This window comes from Tachyglossus aculeatus, chromosome 3 (assembly GCF_015852505.1).
Source record: "Tachyglossus aculeatus isolate mTacAcu1 chromosome 3, mTacAcu1.pri, whole genome shotgun sequence".
Taxonomy (NCBI): domain Eukaryota; kingdom Metazoa; phylum Chordata; class Mammalia; order Monotremata; family Tachyglossidae; genus Tachyglossus; species Tachyglossus aculeatus.
Genome location: NC_052068.1, coordinates 23,654,357 through 23,669,783, shown reverse-complemented (window position 1 = coordinate 23,669,783; position 15,427 = coordinate 23,654,357). Strand labels below are relative to the sequence as shown.

The 15,427-nt window shown below is 46.5% G+C and overlaps 1 protein-coding gene across 2 annotated transcripts in view; it reads right to left on the bottom strand.

The window, feature by feature from the left end:
- The window catches only part of ENTPD7 (ectonucleoside triphosphate diphosphohydrolase 7), an 86,730-nt gene that overhangs the window by 38,897 nt on the left and 32,406 nt on the right, over nucleotides 1–15,427 (bottom strand). For both annotated transcript variants that reach the window (XM_038744143.1, XM_038744144.1), the window contains 2 exons: nucleotides 5,001–5,206; nucleotides 1,971–2,121 (listed from right to left, as the gene is read on the bottom strand). In XM_038744143.1, the coding sequence (XP_038600071.1) occupies nucleotides 1,971–2,121; nucleotides 5,001–5,206 (357 nt within the window). The remainder of the gene's footprint in view (nucleotides 1–1,970; nucleotides 2,122–5,000; nucleotides 5,207–15,427) is intronic.

Here is a 15,427-nt window from a genome sequence, read left to right as displayed (position 1 = left end):
CACCGTTCTAAGCACTGGGGAGTTTACAAGGTGATCAGGTTGTCCCACCTGGGGCTCACAGTCTTCATCCCCATTTTCCAGATGAGGGAACTGAGGCCCAGAGAAGTGAAGTGACTTGGCCCAAGTCACACAGCTGACAAGCGGCGGAGCCGGGATTTGAACCCACGACCTCTGACTCCAAAGCCCGGGCTCTTTCCACTGAGCCACGCTGCTACTCAGTCTGCCGGCATCAGTCCTGCCGGCTGACGGATGACTCTCCTCGGCTAGTAAGGAAGACCCCAAACGTGGTTCTCAGACCCCAGAAATGGGCCACTTGCCTAAAACAAATTGAATCTGGCTCTGAAAATAAGCAGTGCAGGAGACTCCGGCAGAAAGAAGCCACAAACAACATTTTCATAGGATCGGTCGGCCTCTTGACACCTGTATATATGTATATATGGTTGTACATATTTATTACTCTATTTATTTATTTATTTTACTTGTACATCTCTATCCTATTTATTTTATTTTGTTGGTATGTTTGGTTCTGTTCTCTGTCTCCCCCTTTTAGACTGTGAGCCCACTGGTGGGTAGGGACTGTCTCTATGTGTTGCCAATTTGTACTTCCCAAGCGCTTAGTACAGTGCTCTGCACATAGTAAGCGCTCAATAAATACGATTGATTGATTGATTGATTTGGAGAAGCGGTGTGCCCCACTGGAGAGCACAAGGGCCTGGCAGTCCAAAGGACATGGGTTCTAATCTAGCCTCCAACATGAGTCTGTTGTGTGACCCTGGCCAGGTCACTTAACTTCTCTGTGCCTCAGTTACCTCATCTATAATAATAATAATTTTGGCATTTATTAAGTGCTTACTATGTGCAAAGCACTGCTCTAAGCGCTGGGGAAGTTACAAGGTGATCAGGTTGTCCCGTGGAGTGCTCACAGTCTTAATCCCCATTTTGCAGATGAGGCAACTGAGGCCCAGAGAAGTGAAGTGACTTGCCCAAAGTCACATAGCTGACATGTGGCGGAGCTGGGATTTGAACCCATGACCTCTGACTCCAAAGCCCGGGCTCTCTCCATGGGATTTAAGGCTGCGAGCCCTATGTGGGACAGGAACCGTGTCCAACCCCATCATGTTGTACCTACTCCAGCGCTTAGTCAATGCCTGGCACATAGTAAGTGCTTAATAATAATAATAATAATAATAATAATGGCAGTTGTTAAGCGCTTACTATGTGCAAACCACTGTTCTACGCACTGGGGTGGATACAAGTGGTCCCACATGGGGCTCACAGTCTTCATCCCCATTTTACAGATAATAATAATAATAATGGCATTTCTTAAGCGCTTACTATGTGCAAACCACTGTTCTACGCACTGGGGTGGATACAAGTGGTCCCACATGGGGCTCACAGTCTTCATCCCCATTTTACAGATAATAATAATAATAATAATAATAATAATAATAATAATAATAATAATGATGGCATTTGTTAAGCGCTTACTATGTGCAAAGCACTGTTCTAAGCGCTGGGGAGGTTACAAGGTGATGAGGTTGTCCCACTGGGGGCTCCCAGTCTTCATCCCCCTTTTACAGATGAGGGAACTGAGGCCCAGAGAAGTGAAGTGACTTACCCAAAGTCACCCAGCTGACAAGTGGTGGAGGCGGCCCCACGTGGGTCAACTTGATCACCTTGTATCCCCCCCAGCGCTTAGAACAGTGCTCTGCACATAGTAAGCGCTTAACAAATGCCATCATTATTATTTATTATTATTAACCAGGACCTCCGAGCCATGCTGTTGATTCATTCATTCAATCAACCGTATTTACTGAGCGCTTACTGTGCGCAGAGCACTGGCGCTTGGGAAGCCCAAGTTGGCAAGATATAGAGGCGGTCCCTACCCAACAGCGGGCTCACAGTCTAGACTTTCATGAGGCGGTGTCAGGCTACTTACTGGACCTCCCCTTCTGGGCCCCGCTCCTCACCTCTCTGGCAGCAGTCTCATTCCCGCCGTACACAGGATATACAGCGGGGTTTCCTTGTGCTTCTTCCCGGGCACGTGAGCGGCCGCAAAACGCAGCAAGGGGCGGAGGTAATCGCTGGCACGCTCTGGAGTCTCTGCCATCGCCGAGATCCCTTGAAGAGGAGGAGGAAAAGGAGATTTTTTTTTAAGACAGAGCTGAAATATAATAATAATAATAATGACGGCATTTGTTAAGCGCTTACTATCATCATCATCAATCGTATTTATTGAGCGCTTACTGTGTGCAGAGCACTGGACTAAGCGCTTGGAAAGTACAAATTGGCAACGTATAGAGACAGTCCCTACCCAGCGATGGACTCACAGTCTAAAAGGGGGAGACAGAGAACGAAACCAAACATACTAACAAAATAAAATAAGTAGAATAGATATGTACAAATATAAAAGCACTATAAAATAGATAAAATATAAAAAATAAAATATATATAAAATATAAAAGCAATATAAAAGCAAAGCACTGTTCTAAGCGCTGGGGGGATACAAGGTGATCAGGTTGTCCCACGTGGGGCTCACAGTCTTCATCCCCGTTTTACCGATGAGGGAAGTGAGGCTCAGAGAAGTTAAGTGACTTGCCCAAGGTCACACAGCAGACAGGTGGCAGAGCTGGGATTCGAACCCCTGACCTCGGGCTCCAAAGCCCGGGCTCTTTCCACTGAGCCACGCTGCTTCTCTATGCAGACAATGAAACATATCGCACCCATTAAGAGACAATACATACAGTCTGCCCTTCTAGACTGTGAGCCCGCTATTGGGTAGGGACCGTCTCTATGTGTTGCCAACTTGTACTTCCCAAGCGCTTAGTACAGTGCTCTGCACACAGTAAGCACTCAATAAATACGATTGAATGAATGAATGAACACATAATTAGGCAGATAATTGCTCTCCCCCACTGCAAAACCTTACTGAAGGCACATCTCCTCCAAGAATAATAATAATAATGGTATTTGTTAAGCGCTTACTATGTGCCAAGCGCTGGGGGGGAATAAAAGGTGGTCAGATTGTCCCACGTGGGGCTCACAGTCTTTATCCCCATTTTACAGATGAGGTGACCGAGGCACAGAGAAGTTAAGTGACTTGCCCAAAGTCACACAGCTGACAAGCGGCGGAGGCGGGATTAGAACCCATGACCTCTCCTCTTCAGTCTTTCTCCCCATTTTACAGATGAGGTAACCGAGGCACAGAGAAGTGAAGTGACTTGCCCAAAGTCACACAGCTGATAAGCGGCAGAGGCGGGATTAGAATCCTTGACCTCTCCTCTTCTCCCACTCCCTTCTGCAGCGCTCTTACTTGGCCCTTCATTCATCCTCCCTCCCATCCCCACAGCACATATGAATACATCTGTAATTGATTTATCTATGTATTTATATTAATGTCTGCCTTCCCCTCTAGACTGTGAGCTCGTTGTGGGCAGGAATGTGTCTGTTTGTTGTTATACTGTACTCTCCCGAGCGCTTAGTACAGTGCTTTGCACACAGAAAGCGCTCAATAAATACGACTGAAGAAACGGCCTGGCCTAGTGGAAAGAGCAGATCTGGGAGTCGGGATGCCTGGGTTCTAACCCCAGCTGTTCCACTTGCCTGTTGGGTGACTTCGGACCCTCTGTGCCTCAGTTTCCTCCACTCCATTCATTCATTCAATCGTATTTATTGAGCGCTTACTGTGTGCCGAGCACTGTACTAAGCGCTTGGGAAGTACAGTTGACACCATATAGAGACGGTCCCCACCCAACAGTGAGCTCACAGTCTAGAAGACTATAAAACAGGGATTGAATAAACTGAGCGTTAGGAGGGATACAGACTCTGTCTGATTTGGGTGTACTGTGTACTTAACCCAGGGCTGGGCACACAGTAGGCGTTTAACAAACACCACAATTATCACGGCCCGAAGGAAGTCACCTCAACCCCCTTCCCACTACCCAAACCTTCCAAGGGAAAGAGAGAAAAGGGGACATTCCTTCTTTCTCTTCCCTTCCTCCTCTCCTTCCCAATCACTCCCACTCCCACGCCTGCCAAGAAATAGCCTCTGGCCTGGGTTCTAACCCCAGCTGTTCCACTTGCCTGTTGGGTGACTTCGGACCCTCTGTGCCTCAGTTTCCTCCACTCCATTCATTCATTCAATTGCATTTATTGAGCGCTTACTGTGTGCCGAGCACTGTACTAAGCACTTGGGAAGTACAGTTGGCACCATCTAGAGACGGTGCCCACCCAACAGTGAGCTCACAGTCTAGAAGACTATAAAACGGGGATTGAATAAACTGAGCGTTAGGAGGGATACAGACTCTGTCTGATTTGGGTGTACTGTGTACTTAACCCAGGGCTGGGCACACAGTAGGCGTTTAACAAACACCACAATTATCACGGCCCAAAGGAAGTCGCCTCAACCCCCTTCCCACTATCCAAACCTTCCAAGGGAAAGAGAGAAAAGGGGACATTCCTTCTCTTCCCTTCCTCCTCTCCTTCCCAATCACTCCCACTCCTGCCAAGAAATAGCCTCTGGCCTGGGTTCTAACCCCAGCTGTTCCACTTGCCTGTTGGGTGACTTCGGACCCTCTGTGCCTCAGTTTCCTCCACTAAATTCATTCATTCAATCGCATTTATTGAGCACTTACTGTGTGCCGAGCACTGTACTAAGCGCTTGGGAAGTACAAGTTGGCAACATCTAGAGACGGTCCCTGCCCAACAGTGGGCTCACAGTCTAGACGACTATAAAATGGGGATTGAATAAACTGAGCGTTAGGAGGGATACAGACTCTGTCTGATTTGGGTGTACTGTGTACTTAACCCAGGGCTGGGCACACAGTAGGCGTTTAACAAACACCACAATTATCACGGCCCAAAGGAAGTCACCTCAACCCCCTTCCCACTATCCAAACTTTCCAAGGGAAAGAGAGAAAAGGGGACATTCCTTCTTTCTCTTCCCTTCCTCCTCTCCTTCCCAATCACTCCCACTCCTGCCAAGAAATAGCCTCTGTTACCTGGTTTGATTTTCTTAACTACTGGCTGGCTGTTGCGATCCCTCATCTGCTTGATATCCAGCAGGTCGTGAGGATTCCCGTTATGGCGAGGCCAGAAATACACAAAAATCCTGGACCCGCTGCTCCCACAGTCGACGACGAGTCCGTAGTTCAGAGTGGCATCTTCCGTGTCTGTAGCTTCTAAGTCTCCGACGCGAGCCAAATACCTGACAAAAGGAACAACGTGATTCACGGCTCGCCGGCTAGCCGCCGCAACAATGACACATTTCGCGACCGTTCCCGCAAGCGGTGGCGGTACCGATGACCATAAGGACTCTTGTTTGGGACCGTCTCTGTATCAATCAATCAATCAATCATATTTACTGAGCGCTTACTATGTGCAGAGCACTGTACTAAGCGCTTGGGAAGTACAAATTGGCAACATGTTGTCTGTATGTTGTCAACTTGTACTTCCCAAGCGCTTGGTACAGTGCCCTGCACACGGTAAGCGCTCAATAAATACGATTGATTGATTGATTTTACTTGTACATATCTACTCTATTTTATTTTGTTACTATGTTTGGTTTTGTTCTCTGTCTCCCCCTTCTAGACTGTGAGCCCGCTGTTGGGTAGGGACCGTCTCTAGATGTTGCCAACTTGTACTTCCCAAGTGCTTAGTACAGTGCCCTGCACACAGTAAGCGCTCAATTAATACGATTGATTGATTGATTTTACTTGTACATATCTACTCTATTTATTTTATTTTGTTACTATGTTTGGTTTTGTTCTCTGTCTCCCCCTTCTAGAATGTGAGCCCGCTGTTGGGTACGGACCGTCTCTATATGTTGCCAACTTGTACTTCCCAAGCGCTTAGTACAGTGCCCTGCACACAGTAAGCACTCAATAAATACGATTGATTGATTGATTTTACTTGTACATATCTACTCTATTTATTTTATTTTGTTACTATGTTTGGTTTTGTTCTCTGTCTCCCCCTTCTAGACTGTGAGCCTGCTGTTGGGTAGGGTCCGTCTCTAGATGTTGCCAACTTGTACTTCCCAAGTGCTTAGTACAGTGCCCTGCACACAGTAAGCGCTCAATAAATACGATTGATTGATTGATTTTACTTGTACATATCTACTCTATTTATTTTATTTTGTTACTACGTTTGGTTTTGTTCTCTGTCTCCCCCTTCTAGACTGTGAGCCCGCTGTTGGGTAGGGACCGTCTCTGTATGTTGCCAACTTGGACTTCCCAAGCGCTTAGTACAGTGCTCTGCACACAGTAAGCGCTCAATAAATACGATTGATTGATGTAAGAGGGCGGGATACAGCTTCTTCTGTTTGCCTGTTTTTTTTTAATGGCAGTTATTAAGCGCTTACTATGTGCAAAGCACTGTTCTAAGCGCTGGGGAGGTTATAAGATGATCAAGTTGTCCCACGGGGACAGTCTTCATCCCCATTTTACAGATGAGGGAACTGAGGCCCAGAGAAGTTAAGTGACTTGCCCAAAGTCACCCAGCTGACAACTGGCAGAGCTGAGATTTGAACCCATGACCTCTGACTCCAAAGCCCGGGCTCTTTCCACTGAGCCACGCTGCTTCTGTTCTGCTTCTGTATCTGTTGGATACTAACAGGGCAGCCAGGCTTGTGGGGAAGATAAGTGCTGTTCATTCATTCATTCATTCATTCATTCAATCGCATTTATTGAGTGCTTACTGTGTGCAGAGCACTGTACTAAGCGCTTGGGAAGTACAAGTTGGCAACATATAGAGGCGGCCCTGTTCTTTTCCAAGCACTTAGTCCAGTGCGTTGCTCTCAGTAGATGGTCACGAAAGATCAATAGTACTACCTCTTTGGGAACGCTGTCCGTTTCAATCAATCAATCAATCGTATTTATTGAGCGCTTACTGTGTGCAGAGCACTGTACTAAGCGCTTGGGAAGTACAAGTTGGCAACACATAGAGACGGTCCCTACCCAACAGCGGGCTCTCCAGCAGAGGTAATAATGACGATAATAATCAAAGCAGCATGGCGTAGGTGACAGACCATGAGTCGGAAGGCCATGGGTTCTAATCCCGACTCTTTAACTTGTCTGCTGTGTGACCTTGGGCAAGTCACTTCGCATTCATTCACTCGTTCAATCGTATTGAGTGCTTACTGTGTGCAGAGCACTGTACTAAGCGCTTGGGAAGTACAAGTTGGCGAGATATAGAGACGGTCCCTACCCAACAACGGGTTCACGGTCTAGAAGCGGGAAGACAGACAACAAAACAAAACATGTGGACAGGTGGCAAGTCGTCAGAATAGATAGAAGTAAAGCTAAATGCGCATCATTAACAAAATAAATAGAATGGTAAATATGTACATAATAATAATAATAATGATGATGGCATTTATTAAGCGCTTACTATGTGCAAAGCACTGTCCTAAGCGCTGGGGAGATTACAAGGTGATCAGGTTGTCCCACGGGGGGCTCACAGTCTTAATCCCCATTTTACAGATGAGGGAACTGAGGCCCAGAGAAGTCAAGTGACTTGCCCAAAGTCACACAGCTGACAATTGGCAGAGCCGGGACTTGAACCCATGAACCCTGGCTCCAGAGTGAAATAAAATAGAGTGATCAATCTGTACAAATATATACAAGTGCTGAGCCCACTGTTGGGTAGGGACTGTCTCTATATGTTGCCAACTTGTACTTCCCAAGCGCTTAGTACAGTGCTCTGCACACAGTAAGCGCTCAATAAATACGATTGATGATGATGATGGAGTGCTGTGGGTAGGGGAAGGAGGTAGGGCAGAGTAGGGGGGATGGAGAGGAGAGGAAAAAGGGGGCTCAATCTGGGAAGGCCTCCTGGAGGAGGTGAGCTCTCGGTAGGGCTTTGAAGGGAGGAAGAGGTGTTGCTATGACCTCCCGGGGAATTTTGGTTCCTTTTTTCTCTCCGGATTACAGCAGCTAAAATGGACTTCACATTATCACCCCCACAACTCAAAAGCATTCATCATCACACTCGATATTTACCGACTGGCTCCAGCCTCTGGAACCAATAGCATTCATTCATTCATTGAATCATATTTATTGAGCGCTTACTGTGTGCAGAGCACTGTATTAAGCGCTATCGATCGATGGGCTTTCACTGAGCCCTTCCTTTGTACTGGGCTCTGTACTACTGCTTGGGAGAGCACACTACAGCAGAACAGGTAAACACTTTCCCTCCCTGCATGGAGCTTACAGTCTGGGGGTGGGGGGGGGGGGAAACACATTTAAATAAATTACAGAGAAGCAGCAAGGTGCAGTAAATACAGAGGCCTTAGAGTCAGGAGGTCATGGGTTCTAATCCCGCTCTGCCACTTTCAATCGTATTTATTGAGCGCTTACTGTGTGCAGAGCACTGGACTGAGCACTTGGGAAGTCCAAGGCTGCAACATCTAGAGATGGTCCCTACCCAACAGCGGGCTCACGGTCTAGAAGGGGGAGACGGACAACAAAACAAGGTTACATAGCACTTGTCTGCTACGTAACCTTGGACAAGTCACTTCACTTCTCTGTGCCTCAGTTTCCTCATCTGTAAAATGGGGATTGAGACTATGAGCTCTACGTGGGACAGGGACTGTGTCTAACCTGCTTTGCTTCTTTCCACCTCAGCGCTTAATACAGTTCCTGGCACGTAGTAAGTGCTTAACAAATGCCATAATTATTATTATTATTATTATTACATATATGCCCATAAGTGCTATGGGGCTGAGGATGAGGTGGACACCAAGTGCTTCAGGGCTACAGATCCAAGTTCGAATGCTCCAACTACTAAATCGTGCCCTAACCCAGGTCCCAAAGCAAATAGCCCAAGTTTCTTGGCTTGCTAGATTTGTACAGATCAATCAATCGCATTTATTGAGCGCTTACTGTGTGCAGAGCACTGTACTAAGCGCTTGGGAGATCATTTCATCTGATTCAAATATCAATCAATCAATGACATTTAAGTGCTTACTGTCTATAAAGCACTGCACTAAGCGCTTAGGAGAGGATAATACGATAGAGTCGGTATGCAAAATGTTTCCAAATTAGGACCTATGCCTATATCAATCAACCAATCATATTTATTAATAATAATAAAACAATGATGGCATTTGTTAAGCGCTTACTATGTGCCAAGCACTGTTCTAAGCACTGGGGAGGTTACAAGGTGATCAGGTTGTCCCCCGGGGGGCTCACAGTCTTAACCCCCATTTTACAGATAAGGTAACGGAGGCCCAGAGAAGTTAAGTGACTTGCCCAAAGTCACACAGCTGACAATTGGTGGAGGTAGGATTTGAACCCATGACCTCTGACTCCATAGCCTGTGGTCTTTCCATTGAACCATTTACTGTGCGCAGAGCACTGTATTAAGTGTTTGGGATAGTACAATATAATGTAGCAGAGTTGGTAGATATGGTCCCTGCCCACAGTGAGTTTACAGTCTAGAGGAGGAGAGAGACATTAATATATATAAATTCCAGATAGGTACTTTAGTGCTGTGGGGATGAGGGAGGGGTGAATAAAGGAAGCAAATCCACGTCCAAGGGTGACTCAGAAGGGAGTGGAAGAGAGAAGAAACAAATAAATCTATTCCACATTTACTACAGGGAGAAAAATGCATATAAACATCACCCTCATTTAGGAAACTAAAAGGTAACTGAAACTGCCTCACAGTTTCCACTGAATCTGAAACACCTGTTATCCATCACTTTTTGTCTCACTTCAAGCTTTAAGTTGGAGAGATTACCATTTCAACTGGAGCAGTAAGAAAATCAAAGGTTTCATCCGTAAGCATTGTAAAAATATTGGTGATTTCAAACCCACTTGAAGGTAGCAGGGTGATTTCTGGGACCCCTGCCGCCCCTGGAGATGTCTAGACAAAAGGAATCGGCATGTTTATTCTATTTATTTTATTTTGTGAATACGTTTTGTTTTGTTCTCTGTCTCCCCCTTCTAGACTGTGAGCCCACTGTTGGGTAGGGACCATCTCTATATGTTGCTAACTTGGACTTCCCAAGCGCTTAGTACAGTGCTCTGCACACAGTAAGCGTTCAATAAATACGATTGAATGAATGAATGAATACCCCTCCTAGAACGGGTTAAATGGCAAAGGAGGCAGGAGACATCAATTGCTCAAATCTCCCCGCCCCACAGACTCAATTGCATTGATTATAGTCTCATCTTAATCGGGTTATCGAAACTGAGTCCAACTCCCAATCCACTTAATGCCCTGTAAACAACTCGGAGACGTTATAATTGATGAACAGAGGTCTGAACTCCACGTCCAGGATTTTTGCAAATGCTGATGGTTAGCATGGATGATGGTGATTTTTAGGCACTTCCTATGTGCCCAGCACTGTAGTAAACACTGGGGTAGAAGCAAAATAAGCAGATTGGACGTAAAGCTAAAGGAAATGCAGGTGCTCTGTTTCCCTTCATTTGCTTCCCCACTTTAGATTTTTCATCGCCTCATTCCCACGGCCTTTCCAATTGGCTCAGCTAATACATGGATTTTATTTCCACTTTAATCTGGTGAGATTTCAACCTCATTTCATTTGTTCCCGGAGCCACTGGGTGGGCTTATGGGTTTGACGCTGACTTTGCCCGTCACCACGTAAACTCCATTCAAAGCTCATCTTTCGCCTCCTTGGGCAAAAACACTGGATTTTCTAAGAATACTCAGCTCTTCTTCTTCGGGTCTTGGCTACTACATAAGCGATTTCAATTGAATTTGAGCTTCGCTTGTCATTTCCCTTTCTGAGTCTTGTTATTTCTTCTATTGAAGTAAAGCCAGGAAACCTGGGATGAAGATAAATCTGCTTTTCACACTCAGGTTTGAATTTTCTGGTATTAGGCTCCCCAGATCTGCCTCCTCTCCTGTCATAAACCTGATTCCTGCCTGAGACTAGCCTACACCCCAAAAGAGTCAGCCGGTCGGTCAACTGTATTTATTAAGCACTTCCTGTGTGCACAGTAATAATAATAATAATAATGATAGCATTTATTAAGCACTTACTATGTGCAAAGCACTTTTCTAAGCGCTGGGGAGGTTACAAGGTGATCAGGTTGTCCCATGGTGGGGGGGGGGGGGGTTCACAATCTTAATCCCCATTTTACAGATGAGGTAACTGAGGCACAGAGAAGCGAAGTGACTTGCCCAAAGTCGCACAGCTGACAAGTGGCGGCGCCGGAATTTGAACCCATGACCTTTGACTCCAAAGCCTGGGCTCTTTCCACTGAGCCACGCTGCTTCTGTATTAAGCACTTGGGAGAGGACAATACAACAATAAAGACACATTCCCTGCCCACAATGAGCTTGCAGTCTGGAAGGGGAGATTGACATTAATATAAATAAGTGAATTACAGATGTGTACATAAGTGCCGTGGGGCTGAGAGAGGGGATGAATAAGGGTGACGAAGTAGGGAGTGGGAGAAGAGGAAAGGAAGGCTTCGTTAGGGAAGGAGACATGGCTCTGAAGCGGGGGAGAGTCACTTTCTGTCGGATACGAAGAGGGAGGGCGTCACAGGCCAAAGGCAGGACGTGGGCCAGAGGGTGGAGGTGAGATAGAGGAGATCAAGGTACAGTGAGAAGGTTAGTGTCAGAGGAGCAAAGTGTGAGGGCTGGGTTCATTCATTCAATCGTATTTATTGAGCGCTTACTGGGTGCAGAGCACTGTACTAAGCACTTGGGAAGTACAAATTGGCAGCATATAGAGACGGTCCCTACCCAACAGTGGGCTCACAGTCTAGAAGGGGGAGACAGACCACAAAACATATTAACAAAATTAAATAAATAGAATAAATATGTACAAATAAAGTAGAGTAATAAATATATACAAACATATATACAGGTAATAATGATGGCATTTGTTAGGTGCTCACTTTGTGCCAAGCACTGTTCTAAGCGCTGGGGAGGATACAAGGTGATCAGGTTGTCCCATGTGGGGCTCACCATCCCAATCCCCATTTTACAGAGGGTTGTAGTGAGAGAGAAGTGAAGTGAGGTAGGAGAGGACAAAGCGATAGACTGCTTTAAAGCCAATGGCGAGGAGTTTCTGTGTGATGCGGAGATGGACAGGCAATCAATCAATCAATCAATCGTATTTATTGAGCGCTTACTATGTGCAGAACACTGTACTAAGCGCTTGAAGGCAACCACTGGATGTTGTCAAGGTGGGGGGAAACAGGGCCTGACAGTTACTGCATCTGAAACTGCAGCAACTTACAGAGTAAATGGTGTCTTTCACTCATTTAGTCGTAATTACTGAGCGCTTACTGTGGGCAAAGCACTATACTAAGCGCTTGGGAGAGTACAAAATAACAGCAGATACATTCATGCCCACCACGAGCTCACGGTATGGAGGGGGGAGACAGACGTTAATATAAATAAATACATATATAAATAAATAAATTACAGATAAATACAGATATATGCGCTGTGGGGATGGAAGGGAGGATGAATGAAGGAGCAAGTAAGAGCAGTGCAGAAGGGAGTGGGAGGAGAGGAGGGCTTTGTCAGGGAAGGCTTCTTGGAGGAGATGTGCCTTCAGTAAGGCTTTGGGAGAGCAATTATCCATCTGATATTCATTCAATCGTATTTATTGAGCACTTACTGTGTGCAGAGCACTGTACTAAGCGCTTGGGAAGTACAAGTCGGCAACGTATAGAGACGGTCCCTACCCGATAACGGGCTCACAGTCTGGAAGATATCTGTTTGATATCTGATATCTGTCCCCCTTCTAGACTGTGAGCCCACTGTTGGGTAGGGACCATTTCTATATGCTGCCAATTTGTACTTCCCAAGTGCTTAGTACAGTGCTCTGCACACAGTAAGCGCTCAATAAATATGATTGAATGAGTGAATGAATGTCCCAGAGAATGTCACAGATACAGGAAGGGCAGCTCTGCCCTCAGGTCTCCCGATTTCTAATGAGGATGCTGGGCTCGGCTCTATTTTCTGATCCTCTGGCAGCATCATTTGGCATCCTCCTTTCCTTCCAGTGATTCCCAATCAATCAATCAATCAATCGTATTTATTGAGCACTTACTGTGTGCAGAGCACTGTACTAAGCGCTTGGGAAGTACAAGTTGGCAACGTATAGAGATGGTCCCTACCCGACAACGGGCTCACAGTCTGGAAGATATCTGTTTGTTATCTGATATCTGTCCCCCTTCTAGACTGTGAGCCCACTGTTGGGTAGGGACCGTCTCTATATGCTGCCGACTTGTACTTCCCAAGCGCTTAGTACAGTGGTCTGCACACAGTAAGTGCTCAATAAATATGATTGAATGAATGAATGAATGTCCCAGAGAATGTCACAGATACAGGAAGGGCGGCTCTGCCCTCAGGTCTCCCGATTTCTAATGAGGATGCTGGGCTCGGCTCTATTTTCTGATCCTCTGGCAGCATCATTTGGCATCCTCCTTTTCCAGTGATTCCCAATCAATCAATCAATCAAGCAATCGTATTTATTGAGCACTTACTGTGTGCAGAGCACTGTACTAAGCGCTTGGGAAGTACAAGTCGGCAACGTATAGAGATGGTCCCTACCTGACAACGGGCTCACAGTCTGGAAGATATCTGTTTGATATCTGTCCCCCTTCTAGACTGTGAGCCCACTATTGGGTAGGGACCGTCTCTATATGCTGCCGACTTGTACTTCCCAAGCACTTAGTACAGTGCTCTGCACACAGTAAGCGCTCAATACGATTGAATGAGTGAATGAATGTCCCAGAGAATGTCACAGATACAGGAAGGGCGGCTCTGCCCTCAGGTCTCCTGATTTCTAATGAGGAAGCTGGGCTCGGCTCTATTTTCTGATCCTCTGGGAGCATCGTTTGGCATCCTCCTTTCCTTCCAGTGATTCCCAGGCACTTGGCTAGAGTTTGTCACTCATGTGCTTGCTCTCTGGAACGAATACTCGTTCTTAATGGACTTTTAAAAATCTTAACCTTCATTAGGGAACAAAGTCACACACTAGCATGCTTAAAGGACTAGCATGATATGCCAAGTAGTTGACTGAAAGGAGCAGAAATTCTCCGCCTTTCCCACTACAAGACGAAAAGGCAGAAACCGGTCATAGTTATTTGGGAGGGAGAGAAGCAGCGTGGCTCAGTGAAAAGAGCCCGGGCTTTGGAGTCAGAGGTCACGGGTTCAAATCCAGGCTCCGCCGATTGTCAGCTGTGTGACTTTGGGCAAGTCACTTAACTTCTCTGTGCCTCAGTTCCCTCATCTGTAAATTGGAGATTAAGATTGTGAGCCCCACGTGGGACAACCTGAACACCTTGTATCCCCACAGCACGTAGAAGAGTGCTTTGCACATAGTAAGCGCTTAACAAATACCATCTAAAAAAAATGAATTTCCCTGCTCCGACACATCAGCCAATGCCGAGAACCAGAGGAAGCCGGGTTCAAGGGTGGCTCTAGACTGTGAGCTCATTGTGAGCAGGGAATGGGTCTGTTTGTTGTTATACTGTACTCTCCCAAGCACTCAGTACAGTGCTCTGCACAGAGTAATAATAATAATAATGATGGCAGTTGTTAAGCGCTTACTATGTGCAAAGCACTGTTCTAAGCGGTGGGGGGGATACAAGTTGACAAGTTGATCAGGTTGTCCCGCGTGGGGCTCACAGTCATCCTCCCCGTTTTACAGATGAGGTAACTGAGGCTCCGAGAAGTGAAGTGACTTGTCCAACGGCACACAGCAGACATGTGGCGGAGCCGGGATTCGAACCCACCTCTGACTCCAAAGCCCGTGCTCTTTCCACTGAGCCACGCTGCTTCTCTAAGCAGTGCTGAATAAATACGACTGAATGAACGAACTCTAGGTCAGTTCTCTTATGCTGACAGAAGCAGGCTGTCTTCAAAAGACACTAAGGTAAATGAGGACTCTGCGCACGGCTGGCCCCTAATCGGCTTTGCTGAGGCTGCACTTTGCCAATTCCCAAAGCAGGAACTGAATCCTCAAAGAGAACAGGTGTGAAAGCTCTCCTGTCCCTCGGGACTTGAGAGAGGAGCATTTGTGGATGCTTCCCCGAGCAGATTCATCCTCGCCAAGAGACAGACGACCTTCTCTATGCTGCTGAGTCAAAAGACGTAGCTCCCCAGGTACACCTGAGCCTGGACAGAAATGGAAGAGGGCGGCTTTTCATTGCAATTAGCTAGAGACCATAACGGGATTAGGGATGCCCGGACGGAGACATTATCCGGTCTGCAATATGAGCTTTCACTTCAACACCAATTACACCCCCATCGGGGTCCACCACGCGATGGCCAACAATCCTCCTGAACTCAATTAAAGTGGCACCTCGAGAGGATGTGGCTAACGGCTCTTTCCCGCCCGTCCCCTGGTCAATCTGTCCCGTCGCCAGAACTTGTTCTCGTCAGCAGAGTTCGCCTCCGAAATTAATCGCATCACCTTTCACGGTATTTA